The following is a 24,490-nucleotide window of genomic DNA, read 5'->3' as shown; positions in this document are numbered from 1 at the left end:
GTTTTGGTACAAAAAATGTGTTTGGTTTAAACTACTAATTATTTTTAACTCTAAGCTCCTCATGATCCTATAACAAGCATGGTGGTGGTTGATGATATGGGATTATGTTTGAAACTGCTAAATAGTGGTCCCTTGTTTATTGTGAGGGCTACATTCTAAAAATAACCTGCAATGGGTGAAGTCTGCAATTATAGATGTTTTAAGAGAGTAAAACCCCTGACTATACACATTTTTTTCATACAGACATTAATATTCTCATACTTTTCTCTCTTGTCCAGTATTACAGAATGGAAACAAAGATCTATTCGAATTGGAAGCTTTTTGTGGAAATTGAATAGCAAGGTCTCCACAAGAACATGTTAAGAACACCAAAAACACCATTTTCATTGCTAAACTTGCATCATATTTCAGCTTTTGTGCAAAAATCATTATTTAAGTTGATGATTAACAGCTTTCTAAAATAAGCTCCTGCTTCTTGTTTCATATTCTTAAAAGGGTTACTGAAAAGGTCTTTATGAGTACCAGGTAACCTGACATGTACGATTCTGGACTGAGTTAGAGGAAAATCCTGCAGACAGAAAAGACCCAGCTAAGCATCAGTGACACAAGAATGGGAGAAAAAGGAAAGATGGCGCCACCATGTGGGCTATACAATAAGTCTGCAAAAAACAGACAAATATTTTAAGCCAGAATAGTACATTCAGCCACCGGGTTGCTGGAGCTTATCCTAGTTACTTCACATACAGGGAACAATTAGGTCACCAATCATGGTGCAAAGGATGGAGTGCTAACAGAAAATAGAATAATCCATGGAATGGAATATCTGCAATTGTTTATCAGTTTTATAATTCATTCCTAGATTCAGGGTAATAAAACTGCTACAGGCTAAAAGATAGTGAATACAAGTTTGAGATTTCTTTTTTTTATTTGGATTTTTCATTCAAAACCATCAACTCTGGTCAACAAACCACAACCCCACTTATAAAGCAATATAGCAGTAACTAGCTTCATACATTTAGAGTTTTAAAGCTGCTTAAAACTTTCCAACAAAACCAACTTAAGAACTCTCTAAATGAGTTTAAACGGTTTAATATAAGGAACCAAAAACAACAGGACAGAAAAAAACCCAGCAGTTAGTGGAGGCAAAAACACTCAGAATTTTTTCTTTACTGAATCTGTTGTAAGAAATTCCTAAATAAATAAAAAAGTTTCTCCCCTAATGTCTTTCTCTGGTGATCACGCCGCTGCTGTTGTACAAACACTGAGTCAGCAGATCTTTAAAGGAGGTTTTAGTTTTTGGTTCTTTCTTCTCGGCTTTCTGTTTGAAGTCACTGGTTTCCGGGCTCACGGTCGACGGCATCTCCTTCATAGTCACATCTAAAGCGGCTTCATGGTCGACACTTTGACCGCTGCAGTCGGCCCAACCAAAGCCGCTGCAAAAAGAGTTGTCTGCGCAGTCGTTAGCATCAACGCTGCCGACGTTCCGGTCTGGATTGCTCTTTTGGAAATGCTGCTTCTTAGCAACTGAAGAATTCTTAGTATTGTATCGCCTCCTCTTCCTCTTCTTTCCCACTTTTCTTGAAGGCTTTTTGATGCACCGTCGAAGATTTCTAAAACAAAAAATACCACAAAATTAAAACTTTTGACGGAAAAGAAAATAACAGACACTGATAAATAATGTGACAAAGTACCTCTGAAGGAAAATATGAGGCCTGGAGCACGTTGGAGACTCTCTCTCTCCACATTCTCTCTGTTCCAGTTTGAGGCTTTCAATTCTGTAAAGATTCCATTCATGCAGGTTCATGTTCTCAGAGGATCTCTGCTCTTCAAAGCAGTTGGGCTTTAAAGACTTGCTCCAATAAAAATTTGTTTTTAACATGTTCCTGTGGCATTTTTCTCACGATGAAAAACATATATACATATATATATAAAATTAAGATTAAAATGACATGTCTGAGTTTTTTTTCTTTCTTAATTCAAATTGCTGTGAATCAGGCGCAGAAAACAGCATAATCCTAATTTAAAGACGCTTTTACAATAAATCAAAAGAAGATCTTAGTGGAGCTTTAAAGTAGAAATCTTAACAAACAAAAGATACTGGATACTGTCAATGACAACAACTCTTTTAAAACTTACAACACACGCACTTAGATGCTCTTACCTTTTGGTTGGAGTCAGCTTTTTGGGCTTTATCTTTTTAATCAGAATCCAGTGGTCACATGTCAGAGAGCTGGGATCTAAAAAGAAATCCAGAATACTGAATAACACTGTAAAGCAGATTTTTTTTAATTTGATCTTAATGTTGCACAGGACGAGTGCTCTCACCGTTGTCGTAAAGTCTGTCTGTAATTGGACCCTTCATGCTCCTCGCCCTTTGATAGAGCTTGCGACAGGTGGAGCACACGCTTTGTGAAAGTACCGGTTCCCTCAAAGCTGCATAACGTCTAAAGGAAGGTCCAGAAGCGACGCTGCTGCAGTCCGACCAGCAGGCCTCACTTGACCCGTCCAGTTCAGGATCAGCCGACTCTGACGGGCTGCCGCTCTTCCCAACACCCTCCTCATCAGAAATACTTGGAACGTCTGAATTTTCGTCTTGATCGTGTTCGGAGTCAGTCTTGTGGTCATAAGACTGGGTTTTCTCTAACGATGGGTTCCATCTCTGACTTCTCAGACTGTAATTTATAGCTTTGTTCTTGGGGATGGGGCTTTTCGGAAAGCCTTCCATCAATTTAGAGGAGTGTCTGAGACGCATCACCCTCAACGGAGCTGTGAAGAGAGAGCAGATGTTATCTCTTTATACTTCAATTTCTATTGCAATGTTCACCTGCATAAAAGCCTAAATCCAAACTGTCACATAACTTGCTCAAACACATTCTGGACAGTTTATAATACTTTTTTTCTGTGTTTGTAGTTAGGATTTTACACCAAACCTTTTATTTTATTCATTACAGCCAACATAACAGAACCGAACGTTGTCCGGAGCTTTGAGCTAAAACCAAGCTGCTCAGTAATGCAAATTAACATGAGGAAAATACGGAGTTTTTGAAAATACCAACATTAGCAATGTCTTAAAAAAACATTATCAATTATAAAAATAGTTCAGCCATATTCAGAAACACCCCTAAGCACTTAGATAACGATAAAGCAGATTTTTAAAGTCATAAACGCAACAAAACTGGTTTGTTTGGCCAATTTTAGCATTACAGTGTAAGCTAGAATGCTACAAACAAATGACAACGCCGCGAGACAGCTTGTTTCTAGAAAAGACTAAGCTACGCTCAGGATTTTCACGTTTAAGTGTGAGCTTTCCCCTTACGGATTTGTTTCAAAACGCCATTCTTACTTTGTTTAAGTGGGAAAAAATATGGCAAAAGGTCTCGCGCTTACTTGTTGACGTACAGTTCGAAGCTCGCGCGGAATGAACTCAGCAACGATTACCGAGTGACGTCAGTCGATCGACCGAGCATTCGTCACTCAACTTGTTGAGTCTTCCCCCTACGTGTTTTATTTATGATTGTAGCGCCCCCGCCTGGACAAACAGCTCACTACTTAAATAACAAAAAGAAGATACAAACAAGATTTCGTTCATTTTACATAATTTAAATGCTAATTTGATGTAAAGTTTAGATTTTTTTTCAAAATTCAGATTAAATTTCCCAATTTCTATACCAAAACAATAATAATAATAATAAATAACATATTATTATTATTGAATCGCTTTCAGAACACTAAGGATCACCCTACAACTTGAAACAGTGTAAAAACAATAACATAAAATACAATCTAAAAAAACAAACACGATAAAGATAAACACTACAACTTAGATCATTTTAATACAAATTATATATTTATAGAAATCATTTTTGTAGTAATTCACAAAAATATATTGCAGTTTCACCCATTAAATCTTTTATCGGTCCAGCAGGCACAACTTGAATTAAAAATAAAAAACTAAACAAAATACTTGACTTTAACCAATTCACAGCTAATCTTTACTAGTTATTGATTCTTCTGTCTTGGTTTCCAGAGGACTTTGAACACATATTTTCTCTTTTTGTTTGTTTTAATCTTGTTGTTATCTATTTTCACCCCCAGGTTGAGGAAGAATGAGAAGACAGCAGTGTCTTTGATTTGATTTTAAAGAGGGATTTTATTTTTTTAATTCATATCCAATATAAACAAAAAAAATAATCAATTTCTGAGGCATTTTAGTGGGATTGCAATGGAAATTTTCACAACCTGAAAGTAATGAACGGAATTTTGATGAACTAATTTACTTTTGTAAATTCTTCATTAAAATATATTTACATATTTTTTCTAATTTAATTGTACGTTCTCATGGATTAATACATGGGAAGAGTTAGAGAAATATATATATTCTATATCATTTATATATAATTTGCTCTTTTCTTTAACAAGTTCAGTAGATCCGCAGTAAACCAAAGTTTATTGACGTGCATTTCCAGGAACTCTATGTTTTTAATGCTGCATCATGTGACTGTGAATAGAGCCACAGGTAAACCCAGATAAAATCCAGATGTAGGTTTGTGGTGAAAGGCCACAGAGAGTACAAGAGATACAAAAAAGTAGTGAATATCTTGATTAACGTCATCTGCTCTTTTGTTCTGTTCAGACCAATCCCCAATGGCTACAACAAAATATAATTGTTGGTATTTTTGTGGGAAATGCTCAATATTAATGTATGAAAAAGTTTATGTTCCCTGTTGAGTATTTTCTTTTAAAGTACGAGTTCTGTCCTGAAAAAAAAGCAGAGCTGGGAATTATTTTCCGTGAAATTAACTGTGGTAGTGTTAGTATGATGACTTAGATCATTTCCACCACAAACCTGGGAAAACTGTAGAAAATGTTGGTTAAAAAAGAGATGTAAACATGTATTTCTCCCCAAAATTAACATTTTTTTCTCTAAATCCAAGCAGAATTTATTTCTTTTATTTTCAAATGTAAAACAATTTTTTAAAAACTTTTTTGCTAAAAAAATGTTCTCCCTGATGTTATGAATGAATTAGAGAGTAGAAAAACTCCCCCCACTTCAGTCAGCTGGCCTTTGAGCTAGAGGCCTTTGTGCATACCTAAAATTCTGGAGCAAAGCCAAAGAAAGTTCAATGTGAGCTGCTGTGTTGCAAACACCTTTGCTCAGTGAACTGCTCTGCAGAATTATTCCCACTGAACTCTTCCCTACATGAAAAAATATCTGATATTGTTCAGGTGTAAATGCGACTGTAAAGTCTATTACTCAGTAACTAATGAGTGGACTGACAACCTCTGCATCTAGAACTGATAAATTCTCTCATCCTACTGAGGTCTTTAAATCAAACATACACACCTCTGCTTTTTAGCAGGAATTTCACCACAGACGAGAAAGGCAGGAGGGGAGGGAATTGTTTTGGGTGGAGCGTAGAACCCCATGAGGCGATTTTCTCTGTTTTGGAATCAGTGTGGATCAAGTTAAAAGGAAGAATGAGGACGTTGTTTGTGCTCCTGCTTTTATTTGCCTCTGTGGAGGTGAGAGCTGCTGCATCTGAGCCAAAAGCAGAGAAAACAGAACAGACCAAAGCTTCTTTTTCTGGTAAACTGCTGGTGGTGCCCATGGATGGGAGCCACTGGGTGGGCATCAAAGCCATAGCGCAGGAGCTGGGTCGGAGAGGTCACAGCGTTACCGTGGTGATCCCGGAGGTCAGCATGCGCATGGGCCCGGGGAAACACTACGACACTCTGCCTCACACGGTTCCCTACGGACAGGCTCACATCGACCACATGGTGTCCATGCACAAAGGTAGCTTGGTCAGATCTGACGGACCTTTCATAGAGAGGATGACGACCAAATTCCAGCACATCAAGAGGGTTATAGACTTCATTCACGTCACCGCAGAGAGCCTGCTCTTCAATGACACCTTCATCGCTCATTTGGAACAGCAGGTGAGTATAAAAATAGAAGAGGAGCCTAAATGATCTTGACATTTTATTTTTATTTTAAATGGTAAAAACTCTGATTTAAACCCTGTTGATGATATATATCAGGCCAGTTTTAGAAAGGGCTATTCTCCTAAAGAGATGAATAAAAAACTATGTTAAAATAATGTAAAATATATTTAAATAAGCTACTTGTTTTTATGAGAAATGTGAAAATTCAAGCTTTTATACAAAAAAAAACATATTTTATGTAAAAATGTAATCACTCAACTCAACTGCTGCATGATCAGAACAAATATGATTTTTTTAAGTGTAATTTATTAAGTTTTAGTGACTTAAAATAAGTAAAAAAAAATGCAACTAAATACTGTAAAGTTTCAATAGATAAAGAAGGAAAAGAGGAGCCCGTTGGTAGTGAATTATGAAAAATGACAATCTGTTACAATATTCAGAATGTTTTTTTTCAGTCTGAATATTTATTTCCTTCATTAAATCTTTCTTACAGAAATTTGATGCAGTTTTGACGGACCCGGTTATCCCATCAGGCTCACTAATAGCTCGGAAATTAGGTAAATCATCCTCAGTTTGCCAAGTATTTCATGCCGTTAGAGATCTAACCTTAATCTCCATCAGGTCTCCCCACCATCAATCTGCTGAGAGGGATCCCTTGCTCCTTAGACATACAATCTGCAGGCTGTCCCTCTCCTCCATCATTCGTTCCTCGGTTTTTTACCGGTCTCTCAGACAAAATGAACTTCAAGGAGAGAGTTATCAACACTCTGGTGAGTTCCATGGGCTGTTTAGGTTGAAAATGTTTAGTGTCTAACTTCATTAACCAATTCTGTTCAGGTGGCTTTAATAGAACCTCTGTTCTGTCGGCTGCTGTACTGGCGCTTCAACAATATAGCTCATCAGTTCTTGAAAGAAGAGGTGAGCGTGGGAGAAGTGCTGTCAGATTCAGACATCTGGCTCCTCAGGTAAGATTTATTTATTTGAAATGAGTTACTCCTAAATAAAATCCTGAATTTATTTTTTTTTTTTTCTGAACAGGATAGATTTTACTCTGGAGTTTCCTCGGCCTCTCATGCCAAATATGATTCTGGTTGGTGGGATCAACTGTGATCTGAGAAAACCCCTTCCAAAAGTAAGGCCCATCATCTGCATATTGTCGTGACTTTTATACAGTTACGCTGAGACACAAAGCAATAAATGTTTAATTGAGTTGCATTCTTGCAGGATCTGGAGCAGTGGGTGTCAGGAAAGCACGGATTTATCGTCTTCACTCTGGGCTCTGCGATAGCAGACTTGCCTGAAGAGATCACCTCAGTCTTTTTAGAGGCCTTCAGACAGATCCCACAGACAGTACGGTCTGAACACACACGATTTTTATGAATTTCAGAGAGTAAACCTTCAGTTTTACACAGGTTATATGGAGGTACACTGGGAAGGTTCCTGACAACATTCCGAAGAATGTGAAGCTGATGAAATGGGTTCCTCAGAACGACCTCCTGGGTGAGTCAGTGTAGTCCTGCACATGATCAAAAACTATTTAGTTTAGTGTAGCAAAATGTTTTATACATTTTTTTTTTTCAAACAGTTTGTTACAAACTGATTAATTCAAGTATTTCATGACATTTTTTAAATTAATCTTAGACCATGTTATTGTTGTGTTTTTTGCCTTTAAAATGTCATTTTAGTTTTTTATTGTTCAAGAAAGTGTAAGAAAATAAACTGCATAAAAGAAAGAACACCCTTTTTTCTTGAAGCACGCATTAAAACAGATCTGACTCTCCAAGTTATATATTTATAAATATATTTATAAACTAACAAATCTTCACGTAACTTTTTGATGATCTAATTTACTGAGATACACCTGTGGTCTTCTTCAGCACATCCTGGAGCTCGAGCGTTCATCACTCACGCTGGTTCTCATGGTACCTTTGAGGGTTTGTGTCACGGAGTCCCCATGTTGATGGTTCCAATTGCGGGCGACCAGCCGGATAATGCAGCAAGGATGGCAAATAGAGGAGTAGGAATTGTGCTGGACATCACCACCGTGACCACAGAAAGCCTCCTTCAGGGGCTGAACGAGGTCATCAATGATACCAGGTGAGGAATCAAAAAGAGTTTTGGTTCTACAATCCATCATTCAAGTTGTAAGTGAAGCGTCGTCTGTGTGGAACCAGGTACAGGGAGAACATCCAGAGGCTGTCGGCTCTTCATAAAGATCGTCCCGTCGATCCACTTGAACTTTCAGTTTTCTGGACTGAGTTTGTCATGAGACACAAAGGAGCGAAGCACCTGAAAGCTGCTGTGCACGAGCTCAACTGGATCCAGTACTACTGCCTGGACGTCGTAGCACTGCTAGCTGCTGTGGTGCTGCTGTTTGTCATCCTGACAGTGAAATGTATGAAGCTGTGCTTACAGAAGCTGGGGAGGAAGAGGAAACAGGACTAGCACTATCACAGGACTTTTTTTAAAAAATAAAAGAAATATTTTTTAATTATTTCTCGTCAGTAAAAGCCTGATCGAGTAAATGTTTACAATAAAAACACTTGATGAGTAAATCTACATGAGAATCAAATGTTTATTGACAGAAAACACAGAGAATTCTTTTTCAGTGGCCTCCCTTCTTAGGAGGAAAAACAGCGTACTCGATCGCCAGAGCGACTGTGAAAGCAGCAAAGCCCCATTTAAACCCTCTGAGCAGAACGTCAGACAAGGTCACGGCCCGAGCAAACCCGCCCGAGTATCTCCACGCCTCGTTGCTGTAGAGATACAGAAAAAGAAAAGTGTTATGGGACATATTGAACTGAATAAATACAGTACATATTGGTATGAATGCTGACCGTGCCCATGGGTCCTTCAGGCCTCTGGCAGCCAGCCTCTGTTGGGTGAACTCCAGCGGTGTTCCTTCGGTTTTCCACTGCTTCCAGTCCGGCATGGACAGCTTGCTGTGGCCGTGGTCTCCTCCCATGCTGAACACATACACATTACTCTTGATAAAACTATTTTCAACACATTTCCTGTATTTGATCAATGATAAACCTAAATTTTATCATTTAAAACAATGATCATGACTTTTTAACAGAAAAAAGTTAACTTTTTTTTTAACCAAGTAATACTGCAACCATTTTTTAAAAAGGGGACTTAAAAACTGAGATTTTCTTTTAAACTAACCCAGAATATAAGGGTTGGGGTTAAAAACCTTCTAATGCAAATTAAATTCACTTTGACAAAAAACTTTAGGAGTGGATTTTTACATAATATCTACAAAAACACAGAACATTATGAGAGCAAAAAGGCATCTAAAGTTTATAACCTTGTAAACAAAAGGATAAAATCAATATATAACAACTACATTTTCTGATGATAAAAGCTATTTAAATCTAATAAAAACTTGCAAGAATTCTGTATTTTTTTAACCCATAAATCTATGCTTAAAAAGAGAAAAACACAACTTTGATCATCCTCTAACTTACTTCTAAGCTAAACTGATATTTTGTAATACTGTAGGAGGTATGTAAAAGTCAGGGCCGGGGGCCGAATCCGGCCCTCCAGATCATTTTATTTTATCGTTTTCAATGGCCTGATGTTATTTACGCTTATTTTTAACTTGTAAAATTTTTACAAAATATACTTTTATGGACAGTAAAATATCTAAAGTTATTTAAGGTTTAAGTGGCGTTATTCTGGAAAAATATTCCAGCCTGCTTTTCTTTAGAGTTATGTTCAAAAGTTACGTTTTTAAAGTTTTCAAATTTTTGTTTTAGCGTGTTCAATAAATTATTAATTTCAGCCCGCGACCTTAGCTGGATTTGGGATTTTTGCCCCCAGTGTGATTGAGTTTGACACCCCTGTAGTTTTTGTCAATTAGTTAACAGAAAATGTGATAAAAAGTTTTAAACCCTGCGGGGTTGCATTTTTATCATATTTAAATTGAGTGAATTGGGTGACTGTCTTTATAATACTTGCGCCAGTGAGAAACAGAGCTCAGTACTTATAAAATGCAAGTATGGCTCCATACTTTGACTCAAAAACTAGTTCTACATCCATATTTATTTACATATCAAATATATGTCAACACAAATTAATTCCTGATGTAACAGAACCTTGAAGTTGAGTCCCAAAGTAAACATTTCGTGTCATAGTTTCATTGGTAATTTGTAACTATTTTGAAGTAGTTCAGTCGACGTGAAAGAAAAATAATAATAATAATAATAATAACGTTAGCGATATAAAATGCATAGAAACACCGGTAGTGGTCTGATATCTGCGTTGACATAATGTGTATGCACTAAAAATGAGGTGAAGAATTTGTGTTCCTAACCCAAAACAACTATTCAAACGATCAGTTCAGCCAATGAACAAAAGCGTGCGTATGGTTTAAAAACGTCAGTAAAGGTTAATTAATTCACATCTTAGCTTTAGGTAATAATTTTGGGTTTAAAGTGGCATGTTTGTCAAGTGAAAAGGAAATCGGCTAATGTTACGGTACTAGCTAATCGTTTTCCAACTAGTCATTCGTAAATATAAACAAAAATTGTTTATTTTGTCTTTTATATGATCATATTATCTTATTAAAATTTACTCGTGATAAAAGTGAAATGTAAATTTGATAAATTTAAGCAGTAATAAACAAAAACGTACCCGAAAGGTTTGTTGTGACCTCTGAAACACTACGACAACTCCAGCTGATTTACAGCAGATGTACGGTAGCCTGGTAGGGTCAAATCCTCGACAAAGCGGAAGCTCGATTTTCAGCGCGCCCTCTAGAGTTTAATATATACATTAAACTTATTAGGGTTGCGACAAAACCTACTTGGACATAATATGGCACCGTAAATGTTAATGCTTTCATATTGTTCCCATATTATAGCATTATTTATCTAAAACAATATTTAGGTATTTTTTCTGCTATGGTTGATTTAATAATTACTTCAAATAAGAAATGGAACATTTATTTTATTTGTTTGCCATCTTATTTGTAAGCATTTTTTACTTTCATATCACAAGATCCATCCATCCATCCTTACTCTGCATTCTTGAATGCTGCTGCACATTTACATTTGTATTATAGGATCAGTAACATTATCACATCAGTGGAGCTCACCTTTATTACCATCAAATACAGCAATTTAACACACTATCATAAGCCTAGCAAAGTGTCATAGTTCATAATACATATATTTATCATGCACATTTTTTAAAATAAAAATTATTATATAATAAAAGAAGATGGTATGTCAAATGTAATGAAACAAACAAGGCCATTGTTTAAATGATTCTAAAAAGCTTCAAGAAAACGTTCTTCCTCCTTTAAAATCATTTTTTTCTTACATTGACATTTTATTTTTTGTCATTCTAACATCTGTTTTTTTAAATGTAAATCCAAACAGCCCAAATGGAGAAGCAAAAAAAAATGTTTGTGCGTCATTAAAAAAAAAAAAAAAAAGTTTGATGTCTATTATTTACAATTTGTTTAAATTTGAATTTGACTTTACATAGTGGTCTTTATAAGCAGAGACCTGTGTTGTTCTTAACTGTGTAACACAATGCTGTAAGTGTTAGTTGGGGTTTTTGTCTAGTCTGTTTGTCACATAAGACAATTAAAGTTTGCTTTGCGGCTCCAGCAGCTCCTTCAAAGCCGCCAAGTTTTCACCCTCTGGAGCTTCAGGCCATGCCTGGTGGTCTAAACACAAAGGAAAAGTTAAAACCAATGTGTAAAAACTATGGGTAAATAGATCCATCTGTTTTGTAATGTTACATACCGGGTATCTCCCACATGGTTCTGTACAGGCTTTGTCCTGCATCAACCTTTAATGTGGCTCCAGAGATGAATGAGGCAGCAGGGGAGAGCAGAAAGCACACAACAGAGGAGATCTGGACCAGAAAAGACAACAAAAAAGAAAGATGGTGCAGTTTATCATGAACTTTTGTTTCCATGTCATTTAAATTGGATTAAACGCAAATGAGGCAAAAAAAAAAAAAGCATTAGCAGGGCTTTTCTCAGTTGATCCTGTGCAAAGCAAAGCACAAAGCAGAAAACTCTGACTTGACTTGATGAACTGGAAGCCAAGAAGAAAAATCTAGTTCAGTCAAAGCAGCTGTAAATAGTTGGAGTAAGTGCATTTTCTTGGTGCTGATTTAAAGACTTCGTATATTAATCTGAATTAATTATTATTAATTATTAATTTTAAACTGGGAGAATCCAGAGTCAATTTTTTTCCTATTCTTTTATTTTTGTTTTCACTTGTAATTTGTTGGCCCTGTTAACTGCTGCTACCCACAATGAATAAGAAGAAAAGTCTGACTTCAAATAAAATTGTTCTTGGGTTCTCCAACTTAAAATAACAAGAAAATATTTTTTACCCAAAATGCCTGAGTCCATTGTGATGAACAATCTACAATAGTCTGGAAATAAATAATTTAACTGGATGGGTTCTCTGTTCTGAACATGAAATAAATTAGGGGTGTAACGGACCATGGATAATCTGTAATCCGTATGGATCAGAAGCCACGGTTCGGCACACGCGTGTATGGCGGACCACCCCAACCCCCCACGTGCGTGAGCGCACACCTCATACTCGCATAAATGAAATGAATTGTCCATTCACATCAAATGGAATTTGCGTCAAATTCATTTTAATCGTCTTTGTTTTACAAGCGAAAAAGTAGCTGCTTGACAGTTCTCCAAAAGTGTGAGAACTGGAAGCTCCCGCTGAGTGTGGGAGGAGCTCCAGTCAAGAACTTTTCTCGACTTCATAATGGAGGATCAGAATAGTGAAATATCATGTTTATTTAATTTTAAGAGCTGAATTAAAGCATCGGTACACGTCGCCGTTCTGGGGTCAGGGAATCTCCCAGTTAGGATGCACCATAGCAGCAGCTGTCCCGCTCAGGAGAAAGCCACTGCTCCGTAACAGGGACGCGTGAAGTCAGGGGACGATAGTACGGCAAGCAAAAGGGATCATAATTTGCATGAAAACGCGGGCACTGTAGTACCATCTTTTACGGATAACAATTATTCTAAATATTTATAGTTCCCAAAGTTATTTTCAATAAAACAATTAATACCAAAACATAATTTTAAGTGTAATTTTAACTGATTTATGTACGATTTAATTAGGACATCAACATTTTAAGGGGTACTCCAGATAGATTTGGTATTTTCAATACTATTTTGAAGCATTCATTTCTCAGTTTTTGTAGATTTGGTCTAAAGACATGTGAATGTAATCAGAAACTACATGTGTTCAAAATGTAAAGATGTTTTGTTTTAATAAATAGGCCTCAATGAGCTAACATTATTAAATATTTGTTTTGACGCTTTTCCAAAAATAATAACAATAATAATAATTATTATTTTAAAATTACTCTGTAAAAGCAGAAATATTACTGATATATTCAAAGATTGGGACCTGTTAATGATTTTTCAGACTATTTTGCATTTAGCAAGGAGTTAGAAAAGTAAAGAAAAATCACTTAACTTCTTCCTGTCTCTTCCTAATGTAATTTTCTTTTATTCCTATTTTTTTTACATCTTTGAAGGAACCAAACCTTTCCAATCTTTTGTAGAATAAATATTTCCTGGAATCATGTTTTAAATGTAACATCGAGAAAGTTGTGCTCAAACAAACTGCAGTGTACACTCTTTGATAGAACTGTGGGTGTAATGGAGCTGCCACACACCTCCTCAGGTACTCCTAATCTCTTTGCAGGGGAGAATGGAACTGAAGTCTTAAAAAGTTGCGGCCCGAGTTCCTTGTAGTTCTCCATCGCGGTTTTGGAAAAGATTGTACCCTTCAGCAAAAAAAAAAAAAAAATTAAAAATAAGCAAATCATTCATTGACAGGTCAAAAACCGTGAAAAGGGTTCTGTTTGACGTGTACATACAGGTGCTACAGCATTAACTCTGACTCCTGCAGATGCCCATTCAATGGCCAGGCTTTTGGTCAGGTTGTCCACCGCTGCCCTTGCTGCTCCTGTGTGTCTGTGAGCAGGAGGGAACACCATTATGCAGCTCAAACTTGAGCATCGTGTACAAAACGTGTTTGCAGTGATTCTTACGCCATGCCAGGGAAGCCCTTCCACATCTCTGCAATAATATTCACAATGACGCCCCCGTGCTTCTTCATATATGCGCTGTAGACTGGTCAGAGAAAAACATAGATTAGAGAGTTTTAAACACACTGTCAGAGTTGTGTGTGCGTGTGTAGAGCTTACCTTCTTTGCAGCAGTGGAAAGTTCCCGTCAGGTTTGTGTCTATCACAGCCTTCCAGCCTTTGGAGGTCATGTGCTCTGCTGGGCTGCTGAACTGACCGCCGCCATTGTTCACCAGGTAGTCAATACGACCATACTGTTTGAGCACCGATGAGACAAGATTTTTCACCTGCCACATGCACAAAACAATGTAAATAAAATCAAATAAATATATAAACTCAAATGTTTTGAAGCAGCAGATCTAGAGGCTGAACGAGGACTCGCCTCATCCTCATTGCGGATGTTACAAGCCACAGGAGTGACACTGGCAGGGCTGGATGCTGGGATCTTCTGTCTCATCTCTTTGGCCACTTTCTGCAGCCTCTCTGCATTTCTGCTGGAGATCACCACACTGCAGCCTGAAGGCAGCAGAGGCATGTCAGCAGCACTTCAGGATCAATGAACTTTGTGTGATTGGCTCATATTTCCCTTATTGTGTCATCAATGCTCCTGTTTTTTTTAACTGCTGGCACCTGATGTTTTTGGCGCGTGCATGTCTGCACTGAGAAGCTACCAAGGACCGACGCCATGCTAACTTTACTGACACACTTTTGTCTTTAACCTAGAGTGGGAAAAGTTAGCCACGCCCACATAAAAACACCTTACTGTTCACCAGTCTCTTGGATGTGTGTCAAAGTTCACGGTTTCGGTCCAGAATGCGGGGAATAAAAAGTCCCGCGTGCCTTTATTAGAGTTCGGAGTCGCTTACCGAGCTCCAGCAGCTCCGTAGAGATGGCTTTACCAATGCCGGTCCCTCCACCTGTCACCACGGCCACTTTATGGTTGAACAAACCGGGCTTGAACACGCTCACCGCTGCCATGTTTGTTTATGAGCCTGCTGTGTGGACGCAGGGAGTGACGTCATCACGCAAAGCATGCAACTTTCGAAGGATTCGACATTTCAACATATTTACTGTATTTTGGAGTTGTGCTGTGTTTTAGCACGGAATCTTTGAGCTGGTTTTTTATTGATTTTTTTGAATGTTCAATAAAATAAAATAAAATAAAATAAAATAAAAGTGAGCACAACAGTAACATGCCTCTTTGTTACACCCTAGCTCTCCTTTAGCTATTAGGATTCATTTAGTTCTTTTTCCTTCTATGATTTTGTACTCTTGCTTTTAACTCAAAAATTAATTGTATTTCTTCTTTCTATTATTGGTCGAAGTTTTGTTAAAAATAAAAGCTTTAACAGAGAACTACTTTGTAAGGAAAGTAAAAAAAATAACAATAATAAAAAATCAACATTTGAAAAGGAAATGTCCCAAATTCACTAATATAATTTATACTAAACATATTTTTGGTACGAAAAGCTAAAAAAAAATAAGCTTTAGGAAAATTGTCAAATTTAATCAAGAAAACCTCATGAGCAACAATTTTAGGGATTTTAATTACTCAAACTAATCATAACCTTCTCAGTAACTATAGTTTTGCCTCTTTATTTGTTACAGTACTGCACAGTATTCAATGTTGGAAACATATATAAGAGAAAATATCAATAAAAACCCATAAAAGAGTGAAAACTAAAATTTGAGTTTACATCTTGATTAGCGCCACAAAGAGAAGAAGAAACGGCAATGGGAATTTTTTATTTTAATCTTAGAATTATGACGTTATTCTTATAACTTTAGACTCAAAATTCAGGCTTCTCACTGAAATCTCAGAATTCTGAGTTTAATGTCAGAATTCCTCAGAAAATAGAAAAAAATCAGCGATTAAAGTCAGAATTATGAGATTTCTGTGAGAATGCCTAAATTTTGAGACTAAAGTTAGGAGAATAACATCAGAATTGAGAGATAAAAAGGAAGATTCCCTACTGCCCTTTTTTCTGTCTGACTTTAATCTCTGAATGTTGACTGTTTTCCAAGAAATTCTATTATTAATCTCAGAATTCTGAATTAAATTTTAGAATTCTGACCATTTTTTTATTCAGAGTTCTGACTTTAATCAGAATTCTGAATGTATTCTTATAATTTTGAAATTTTTTCTCAGAATTTTGACTTTTATCAGAGTTCTGATGTTTTTTTTTCTCAGAATTCAGACATAAATTTTAGAATTCTGACTTTTTTAAATCAGAGTTAAGACTTTAATCAGAATTTTGTATTTAACCTTAGAATTCTGATTAATTTGCCAGAATTCTGACTTAAATTTTAGAATTCTGGCTTTACTCTAAGAATTCCAACTTAGATTAAAATCTAAATTTCCCATTGCCACCTCTTTCTCTTTTTCCATGGTCCTTATCCTCTCTTGTACTTAACAAAGTTTTATTAAACCTATACATTTTTTGTCAGTGAATAAAATAACACCAATCAATCAGGTAACACAACGTTTCAGTTCTAAACAAATATAACTCAAAAAAGTGTGTCCTAAAACTAAAGTCAATTTATTCAGCTCCCCAGTTTATTTGAATTGTCAGCTGATTTTTCCTCCTCAATGAAAACTTGTTCCTAAAGAGAAAAAACACTCGATCAATAATTCACATCATTTAGTGAAGAGCATTTTCTACAGATCCTTTGTCCCACCTGTCTCAAATCTTTGCCTTTCCTCCTTCTTTTCAGCTCGGCCTCCACCATGCTGTAGAAATCCTTCTCCGCTCGAGCAAGAAGCTCCTGGGGGCTCTCCTCTCCGTCCTCCCGCACAACCTCCTCTTCTCTGCTCTGCTCCGACCGACACCTCTCCTTCAAACGGATCTCTCTCTGTCGGCCCATCAGGATTTTCTCGCGCTTCGTCTCGCGTTCAAACATCTGCACATGTGAAAATTACATAAATGTTTCTTTTCAATAACGTACCACTTCCAGAGGTGGACATTAAAAATCTTTCTGGCAGGTTTCTCACAGCAGCGACTAGACTTTTCTCATTTTTCTGCGCGGTTGACAATCCAGAACTGATCTCTAGCAGTGTTGCCTCGCCCTTCTCAGATCCGCACGCCACCAGGTGTCCGTTCTCCTGAACACGGATGCTGTACAGGCCACTGTCACACACCTGAGGATGACGACACACATCTGGCTCTGTGGACCAACGGGATCACAGAAACTAATCTCTACAGGTGAGACCAGAACCTTGACGCTCAAAGTGGGGTCGCTCTGACTGAACAGGATGTCCCAGACGTCCAGCACGCCATTCATCTTTACGGTGAAGAAAACAGAAGGTCTGACTGGACTCCAGCATGCATCCATCAGCTCTGACACCCCATGCCTGGAAGGCAACAAAAAACCAGTGAAACCTGAATGCAGGGATTCTACATTAAACACTAACGGTGAGACAAAATTTAAGACAAAGTGAAATAGAGCAAGAAGAAAAAAACAACAGGAAAAAGAGAAAAAATAGGGTTAAAAAGATTAAACAAGGGGAACATTACCAGAATAGACTTTAAAGGTTGAATTTTATCATTGACCAGCCTACTCACTTTTAATTGAGAAACTATTTTTTTAGTTTTCGGCCTAAACTAATTAAAAACACACCACTAATACAAATGTTTTTTTTTATTTGTGCACTTTGCTGAAACTTTTGCCCAAATGATCCATCATAAGAATAACATTCAGAGCTTCATTGTATTTTAGAAGAACATATTCAGAAATGTAACTGACTGAAAGCAACTGATTTGCCAAAAAAAAAGATTAAAGATTTAAGCAACAAACACCTATTATATTTTACTCTTCCACTTTATTAATAATAAAAATCCTTTATTTGCTTGAACTATGGAATTAAAGGAAAAATGTATGTAATCTACGTCTGGAGGTGTCAGGTTTACAACGATATAAATAATACAAGTGATAACAAAAATGTTAATTTATTCATCATTATTAATATTTTCATTGATGATATGTGGATATATGAAGATGAAAACCAGCTCAAAAAATAAAAAGGGTGGGCTTTAAAACGCTCAGCTTCTGCCTGCTCCCTGACCAACATGCCCACATTTTGTTCTAATTCTTTTGCTTTTTATGTTATATTGTCGGGATGTTTTTCTTTATTTTCAGTTGTTTCTTTGCTGAATTGTTATTGGCATGTTGGAAAAATAAAACCACAAAACTATGATATAATAGGATCAACATTTGTCATCACATGTATGTGCACCTGCTTTAATAAAAATAATAAACATGAGGTTTAATTGCTTCTTTTTTTCCATAGCTCTTGCATAAAAATATTATGCTTCCACATCTCAATTTCCTCAGTTTTACTTTGCATTTCCTTGAAAACCATATATTTCTCTGTTCAGTAAATGATTTCAATGTTTGTTGATTGAATTAGTTTTTTTTTAAGGATAATTTTACTGGATTAATTCTCAGAAATAAGAAAAAAAAGTTAATTAAAAGAGAATGATTTAAAAAATCTATAAATAGAGATGCTTTAAAGTCACATTTTGTAAGTTCAAATCCTTTCTTAATCCTAAACTCACATTCATAAATAGACATTTTCTGTCCCAAAAAGTCCCCATAGATCATAAAACAAACCAGTGAAACACAATAATAGGTGTTTCTTTGTCCACAAAAGACATAATTTAGCAACTTTATTTAATTCTCTTTGGCAGCCTGTTGGAAGCTTCTTCTGTCTTTTTTGTATTTATTTTAACTTCACATCACTCTTTTTGTTTTTGCTTCTATCAGTACTTTTTAAAAGGAAAATGAAGTCTCTGTCTTTATGTTTAATCCTAACCTACCATGTCTATAAACACACTTGCCTGTGGTGCCTGGGTCACTTCCCTCTCACTGATGTATGAACTGATGCAGGCTGAGACAGTCTGAAGAGAAGGTGGACTGCATGCTGAATGCTAGCATTACTACAGGCCTCTAGATCACCAAAATCTATCCGGGACCTCTCTGTCTCTCTCTTCCGCCCATTGTTGAGGGCGGTGTGAACGTAGCTTTACAGTTGAAAACAATTAAGTTGGTGAGTTTTCATGATTCTTTATCAGGGAATTTCTATCAGGCTCTTCTGTGGTCAACTCAGATTATCGCAAATACTTTTTTTTTCAGCAACCACATGGTGTCAGTTTTACAAAAGCAGATAAGATGTCTAAACTATGCGTGAAACTTAACTGGATACTGTACAAAAAGTTGTGGGTTTGGATCCTACTTGGTGTTGATGATCGATGACTCTTTGATGTCCTCAGACCAGATACGTGCACACCAGTCTCCCACGGTGAGGAAGTTTTTGGGGAGGAAGGGGTTCCTCTGCACGGCATAGACAGACCCGTGGTGGCCGTCGTACGTGCAGACAATCTTCTCTGCGGGAGTCTTTGCCTTCCGGTTGCAGGAGATGATCAAGCCCTCCTCCGTCCCCACCATGAACTTTGTCGGCTGGAAGGTCGAAATGAAATAAGAAAAAAATATATATATATATATTTGAAAACCCTCTTTAATGATGTTTTTAACGTGTTCTTGTAGCATTTTTCTCAGAATGGACGACATATATAAAGAAAAGTAAGCTTAAAAAAGCTAAATAAAAATGCCTTATATACTGTAAATGCCTATTGGAGCAAATATCCATCAAAGCACTTCAGCTCCAAACCTAACCTTGATAAACCATCTACTTGAAAGCCAAAAAAAAACCACAAATGACTTTTTTTCATAGCTGGAAATAATTTAAGTGTCAAGGGTTTAAAGAACCCTTTTTTAAAAAATATATATTTTAAAAATGTTCTGTCCTTTTTTGATGATGCAGGACAAAACTAGAAAAAATAACCTCTAAATTACATTTCTGAGTATTAATCAAATTTTAAATCAGAGCAGATAAAAAAATGCTGTTTGAAAAAGCTTGTATCAGTGACAGAAGACTGACAACAGCCGGCCACAAGCTCCCTGCTCTGCTTCATTCTGATGCATCCACCTGTAGACAAATAGATCCATGAACGTCTTTGTTTTCCTCGTCTGACCTCATCAAAACTGCATGTCTGGTTATCTCCAATATTGTTGCACCAATAATGTTAGGTTGGTGGTGTGAAGGGCTGTAAGCTAGCAGGAGCGATGGTAAAGAGAGGGATGATGGGAAATGGAGGCAGGAGCTCATCAGAGGCAAATTTCTGATGAACTCCTGCAGAAACTGTCCTAGAAAACAACACATTTTTTGATTTTGGCTAAAAACAGAATGATCATAATTAAAAGACCACTGGGGACAATTTTAGAATAGATCAACAGATGACTAAAGTGGGTTTTTTAACTCAAGGATTGACCATAAACCATCCAGAAGCTCCATCTTAATGTACAGACAGACAAACATCCCACTGCTGCAGGAGGCACGCTCTCACCATGGTGATCTCAAACTCCAGAGAGATAGCTCCTAAAGCGCGACCCAGGTTCCCCTCCTTCCCAAGATCCAGGATCAGCCGCTCAGTCGGCTCACTCAGCTTCCGTACATCCCACCACAGCACCTGACCGAGGCAGGAAAAACGTCTTACATCCGAGGTTTATTTTGTGTGTTTGTTACCTGTCGACATTTGGGCGTCACCTGTCCATCAGTGGAAGCAGAGAAAGCATCAGTTCCAGTCTTGGACTGAAGCCAGATGACCTTGTAGACGGGATCTTTGTGGCTATGCTCCACAGAGGAATACGCCACAGTTTGACAGCCTCTCCGAGTGTCCCAGTAAGCTTTCAAAACAAAATATCTGGATCACACACATAGACCTTCACTGCTTTGTCCACAGGACATGAACTAACCAACTTGTCCGTTGTAGCAGCCTCCCATAAGAGTGTAGGAGACCCTCGGGTTGTACTCCAGACAGACGAGAGGCGATGAGGGCTTCAGAACCATCTCAGGAATGCTGGGTTTCTCTGAAATATAAAGCACCAGTGAGCAGATGTAAGTCGGGTCAAATGGAGGCTTCACTCTGACCCACCGACATCCCAGATGTAAGAGTCTGTGTTCAGCTGGGAAGTTTGCTGGAACTCTACAGACGAATAAGCAACAGCCAGTTTCCTGCCTCTATCAGGACTCCAGGACAGACCGGATACAGTTCGCTTCACCTGGTGAGGATCTCTGTAGGATCAACCAAAATAGTCACGACAGATCATTGGTCTGCGTAAGAGCCGGCTGTCGGCTGTACCTTAAAACCGTCACGGTTTTGGCGTAAGGCACGTCGTGGTTTTCCTCCTCCTCTTCCTCCTCTTCAAAGTACTGCTCATATTTGTCGATGGCGTTGTTCTGCCTTATGGAAAACTCCATGACCTGAACCACATGATAGACTAGTTAATAAAACGGAAAGTGGAGGTTTACAGGAAATAAAAGCCGCAGAAGGCTTACCCTTCCCAGCTGTAAGATGCTGCTTATGTACGCTTCATTTTTTCCCGCCTTCTTCCTAAAACGAATGGTTTGCTCCATATTTTCATGGTCGATGTCTTTGGACCAACCCCCCTCGATGTGGTTCATCCCGCAGCTGACGAACTCCAAGCCCACCGTGTTTACCTGAAGACACCGACAGTTCAGGTTACAGTAACGTTCAAATACTTGATTTTCTGAGTTGAGCATCAAGGTAGTTAGATAGTCAAACATCCATGTTCTGGGATGGATTGTAGTCTATGCCGGTGACACTTAAACACAATAACTTTTTAAACCATTAACATGATCAATGTTATTGATCATGTTAGCAATTTAAAAAGTAAATCAAAGAACATAAACACTAGAGCTCTGATGTTAAAGGATTAAAAAACCAACCATTTCTGTTCAAAAGTGAGAAACATTTTAGAAAAATCTGTGTTTAAATCACAAACTAATTATAATTTATAAGATCTTTACAAATAGAGTTTTTTGCAACACAAGATCCCTTCAAATGTCTAATTTTATTGGTGGACCTGAGCACAAAAGTAGAAAAAAGATCAATACAACAGGCTAATTTTACCAATTTATTTATTTTACTTTTGACTGAAAATTAATAAACTAAAGTTTTCATTAATTAAAAATACAGAAGGCCTACTTTTTTTTTTTAACGTTTTCTTGTGATAATATCTACTATCTTGTTATCACCACAACAAATTTGGCACGACCACACCTGCACAGGTGGTTCCGATTCAGTGGTCCTGCTGTTGTCAATTTTTATTTGTGTTCAGATGAGGCGACTTGGTTACAGAATGATCCATGAGAATTGGATTGGAATTACTGCGTGTCACTTGGGACTTGGTCTTTTATACTAAGAAAAAAAATGTGTTGTCGCGTGACAATGTCACGTGATAATGAGATAGTAGAGATCATTGTCGCGAGAAAACGTGGGGGAAAAAAAGTAGGTTAGACCACTTTTAGCTTTTTTTTTTATTTTTTTTTAATAAAAAAAGAAAAGGTTGCAACCTGAATGGATTAGCTGGGAATCACCGAGTACCTCACGATGTGATACATGTCTCATGATATTGATGATATCGCGATACTGCGGCAATTAGTAAAAATCCTCTCTAATAACTCACAATATATCGAAGAACACATATTTTTTTAGGAAAATATATCCCCATTTATTTTTTAGCTTGAATTTGTTTGCTTGATTTAAATTCATTTGAATCAAAGTTAGGACTTTCATTTGGGATATTCATTATCTCTTTTTTTTAAGCATAGGTCTCAGAATCAGGCACTAAAGAAAAAAACAGTCATGATAAATGTTTTAACGCCTGAGTTGATGCTGACTAATGACGGACATTTATGGAGCATCAATGTTTAACTTTGTCTTGTTTCTTTTCCGGGTTGTCTTGCCTCGTTCTCGGTCAATTCTTGGCCGGCCTGGATGCTCTGGTCTTTGTGGAGAGCGTGCTCGCTCGTGCTCGGCTCCGGCGACATGTCCACCAGCTTTTTAAAATCGGAATCTACGAAGCCACGCAGCCGGTTAAACTCACTGCGGCGCTTCATCAGAACGTTGACGATCTCCATGCTAGCGATGCGCACACACCGCTTTTCAATAGATAAACAAACAAACAAAACCGAGCCTATCAGACTCTGTGGGATGCAAAAGTAAAACCCAGTCACGTGAGCCTAAGTTTGGTTAGGCTACTTGAGGCGACGGTATCCTAGCAACGGGTCTCGCGCATCATTTTGAACAAACTTTATTTAAAAGGTTTGCCGGAACTTCCATTTTCTTTTATATTTTGGTTTTATTTACAGAAGTAAGAACAATTTTATAGCCAAAATAGTCACTGACAAAGTTCAATTTGGTTAAAAGGACAATACAATGAATACATTATGTGTGTTTTTTTTAAGCAAAATTGTTTTAAAGATGAATTAATGAAACTGAGTTTGACAAAAAATAAAAACTTGTTTTTTTTTTTTTAATCACAGATAATGGAGCTGGACATTGACTCAAGCCAAAAAAAAAAAAAAAGTGAACTTTAAAGAATAGCTGTGCAACAAAACCATAACTTAGGTTAAGGATTGTTTTATTAATTATGATTGTTTAGCAATTCAGAAGCAAAGTTTAATTTTTTTTTTTCAGTAAAGTTTATACTTAACTTTTTTCAGTTTCAATTCATTTCAATTTTCAGGAATTTTCTTTTTAGTCTTATTGTGAAATTCAAAACATACAAGTCTATGAAAAATGTCACTTTAACTTAAACCATTACCATGTTATCAAAATTAATTGCATCCATGCATCTAACTATTCAACATTCTACAATATATCAATAGTCTGTATGTTATGGTCTGGATCAAGTGAAGGCAGTCTTTACAGGAACCTTGAGAATGATCCACTACAAAAGATTCTGGATTAAAAAAAAAGAAATTTGGCCCTAGACTCAAATTTTTACCACCTCCAGCAAATCTGAGGATTAATTACACTGACTATTGTACTCTATATCCATTGTGTTTTAGCTTAAGTAACCGTAAGATCTGTCTTTACTTCTTGCTTGTTCAGTAAATTACAATTCATTCTTTGACAGACTAATTTTTTTAAGTAAAACTGAATGTTTTTTTAATAGTGCCTTACTGTAACTAGAGCAAAACTTTAGTACTGCCTTGGTAAAAAGCCAAAGTTAAAGGCCTGCTCTAGAAAAATATAAAATGAAATATGTTCCATTTTTGAGGCCAAACAACATGGAGCAGAGCTACCCAACTAATTGACTCCTTTTCCTTATAATCCAACGAACTTCTGATTAGGTGGATTAAGTGATTTTTGTTTGCAATTACTTGATATCTGAAAGTAGGTAGGAAAAAAGGTCAAAACCTGGCAGCACGGTAGATCTTTAAGTCTTTAAATGTTTAATTACAAAGGTTAGATCCTAAATGCATAAATGCTACAGCAGCATCATGTGAACATAATCCTGCATGTTTGAATATACCGGAACCCAGACATGCAGGAGGGTTTGTGGGTCTTTTAGTACATGTTGTTAAA

The 24,490-nt window shown here is 37.0% G+C and overlaps 5 protein-coding genes across 7 annotated transcripts; 1 reads left to right on the top strand and 4 right to left on the bottom strand.

Annotated features, from left to right (window-relative positions):
* Window positions 1–906: 906 nt before the first annotated feature.
* Window positions 907–3,519, bottom strand: LOC112147338. Of its 3 annotated transcripts, none has more exons than XM_024273649.1 (5): window positions 3,388–3,519; window positions 2,326–2,766; window positions 2,162–2,237; window positions 1,692–1,775; window positions 907–1,610 (listed from the first exon to the last, which is right to left on the bottom strand). In XM_024273649.1, exons 2-5 carry the CDS (start codon window positions 2,750–2,752, stop codon window positions 1,217–1,219), a joined length of 981 nt encoding a protein of 326 aa, XP_024129417.1. In that variant the 5' UTR covers window positions 2,753–2,766; window positions 3,388–3,519; the 3' UTR covers window positions 907–1,216. The 3 variants fall into 3 exon arrangements, with proteins under 3 accessions (XP_024129417.1, XP_024129420.1, XP_024129419.1); XM_024273652.2 differs by having other exon boundaries at window positions 3,400–3,514; XM_024273651.1 differs by having other exon boundaries at window positions 3,344–3,497.
* Window positions 3,520–5,320: 1,801 nt separating this feature from the next.
* On the top strand, window positions 5,321–8,502 carry LOC112147337 (UDP-glucuronosyltransferase 1A1). Its single transcript, XM_024273648.2, has 9 exons — window positions 5,321–5,937; window positions 6,437–6,500; window positions 6,565–6,713; window positions 6,781–6,908; window positions 6,982–7,075; window positions 7,168–7,293; window positions 7,356–7,443; window positions 7,821–8,040; window positions 8,118–8,502. Exons 1-9 carry the CDS (start codon window positions 5,479–5,481, stop codon window positions 8,386–8,388), a joined length of 1,599 nt encoding a protein of 532 aa, XP_024129416.1. The 5' UTR covers window positions 5,321–5,478; the 3' UTR covers window positions 8,389–8,502.
* Window positions 8,499–10,713, bottom strand: LOC112147340 (NADH dehydrogenase [ubiquinone] 1 beta subcomplex subunit 3). The gene is made up of 3 exons (XM_024273654.2): window positions 10,582–10,713; window positions 8,781–8,909; window positions 8,499–8,699 (listed from the first exon to the last, which is right to left on the bottom strand). The coding sequence occupies exons 2-3, from the start codon at window positions 8,906–8,908 to the stop codon at window positions 8,549–8,551; spliced, it is 279 nt and encodes a 92-aa protein (XP_024129422.1). The 5' UTR covers window position 8,909; window positions 10,582–10,713; the 3' UTR covers window positions 8,499–8,548.
* Window positions 10,714–11,021: 308 nt separating this feature from the next.
* pecr (peroxisomal trans-2-enoyl-CoA reductase) lies at window positions 11,022–15,060 on the bottom strand. Its single transcript, XM_024273653.2, has 8 exons — window positions 14,903–15,060; window positions 14,419–14,552; window positions 14,158–14,323; window positions 14,002–14,083; window positions 13,828–13,924; window positions 13,624–13,734; window positions 11,703–11,814; window positions 11,022–11,623 (listed from the first exon to the last, which is right to left on the bottom strand). The coding sequence occupies exons 1-8, from the start codon at window positions 15,012–15,014 to the stop codon at window positions 11,541–11,543; spliced, it is 897 nt and encodes a 298-aa protein (XP_024129421.1). The 5' UTR covers window positions 15,015–15,060; the 3' UTR covers window positions 11,022–11,540.
* Window positions 15,061–16,552: 1,492 nt separating this feature from the next.
* Window positions 16,553–23,190, bottom strand: dnai2b (dynein, axonemal, intermediate chain 2b). Its single transcript, XM_024273647.2, has 12 exons — window positions 22,864–23,190; window positions 21,433–21,594; window positions 21,236–21,357; window positions 21,029–21,168; window positions 20,850–20,963; window positions 20,641–20,780; window positions 20,441–20,563; window positions 19,270–19,493; window positions 17,253–17,388; window positions 17,029–17,175; window positions 16,716–16,937; window positions 16,553–16,640 (listed from the first exon to the last, which is right to left on the bottom strand). The coding sequence occupies exons 1-12, from the start codon at window positions 23,035–23,037 to the stop codon at window positions 16,581–16,583; spliced, it is 1,764 nt and encodes a 587-aa protein (XP_024129415.1). The 5' UTR covers window positions 23,038–23,190; the 3' UTR covers window positions 16,553–16,580.
* Window positions 23,191–24,490: the final 1,300 nt, after the last annotated feature.

The sequence above is a fragment of the Oryzias melastigma genome, linkage group LG17 (genome assembly GCF_002922805.2).
Source record: "Oryzias melastigma strain HK-1 linkage group LG17, ASM292280v2, whole genome shotgun sequence".
NCBI lineage: Eukaryota > Metazoa > Chordata > Actinopteri > Beloniformes > Adrianichthyidae > Oryzias > Oryzias melastigma.
This window is presented reverse-complemented; position numbering and strand designations above follow the sequence as displayed.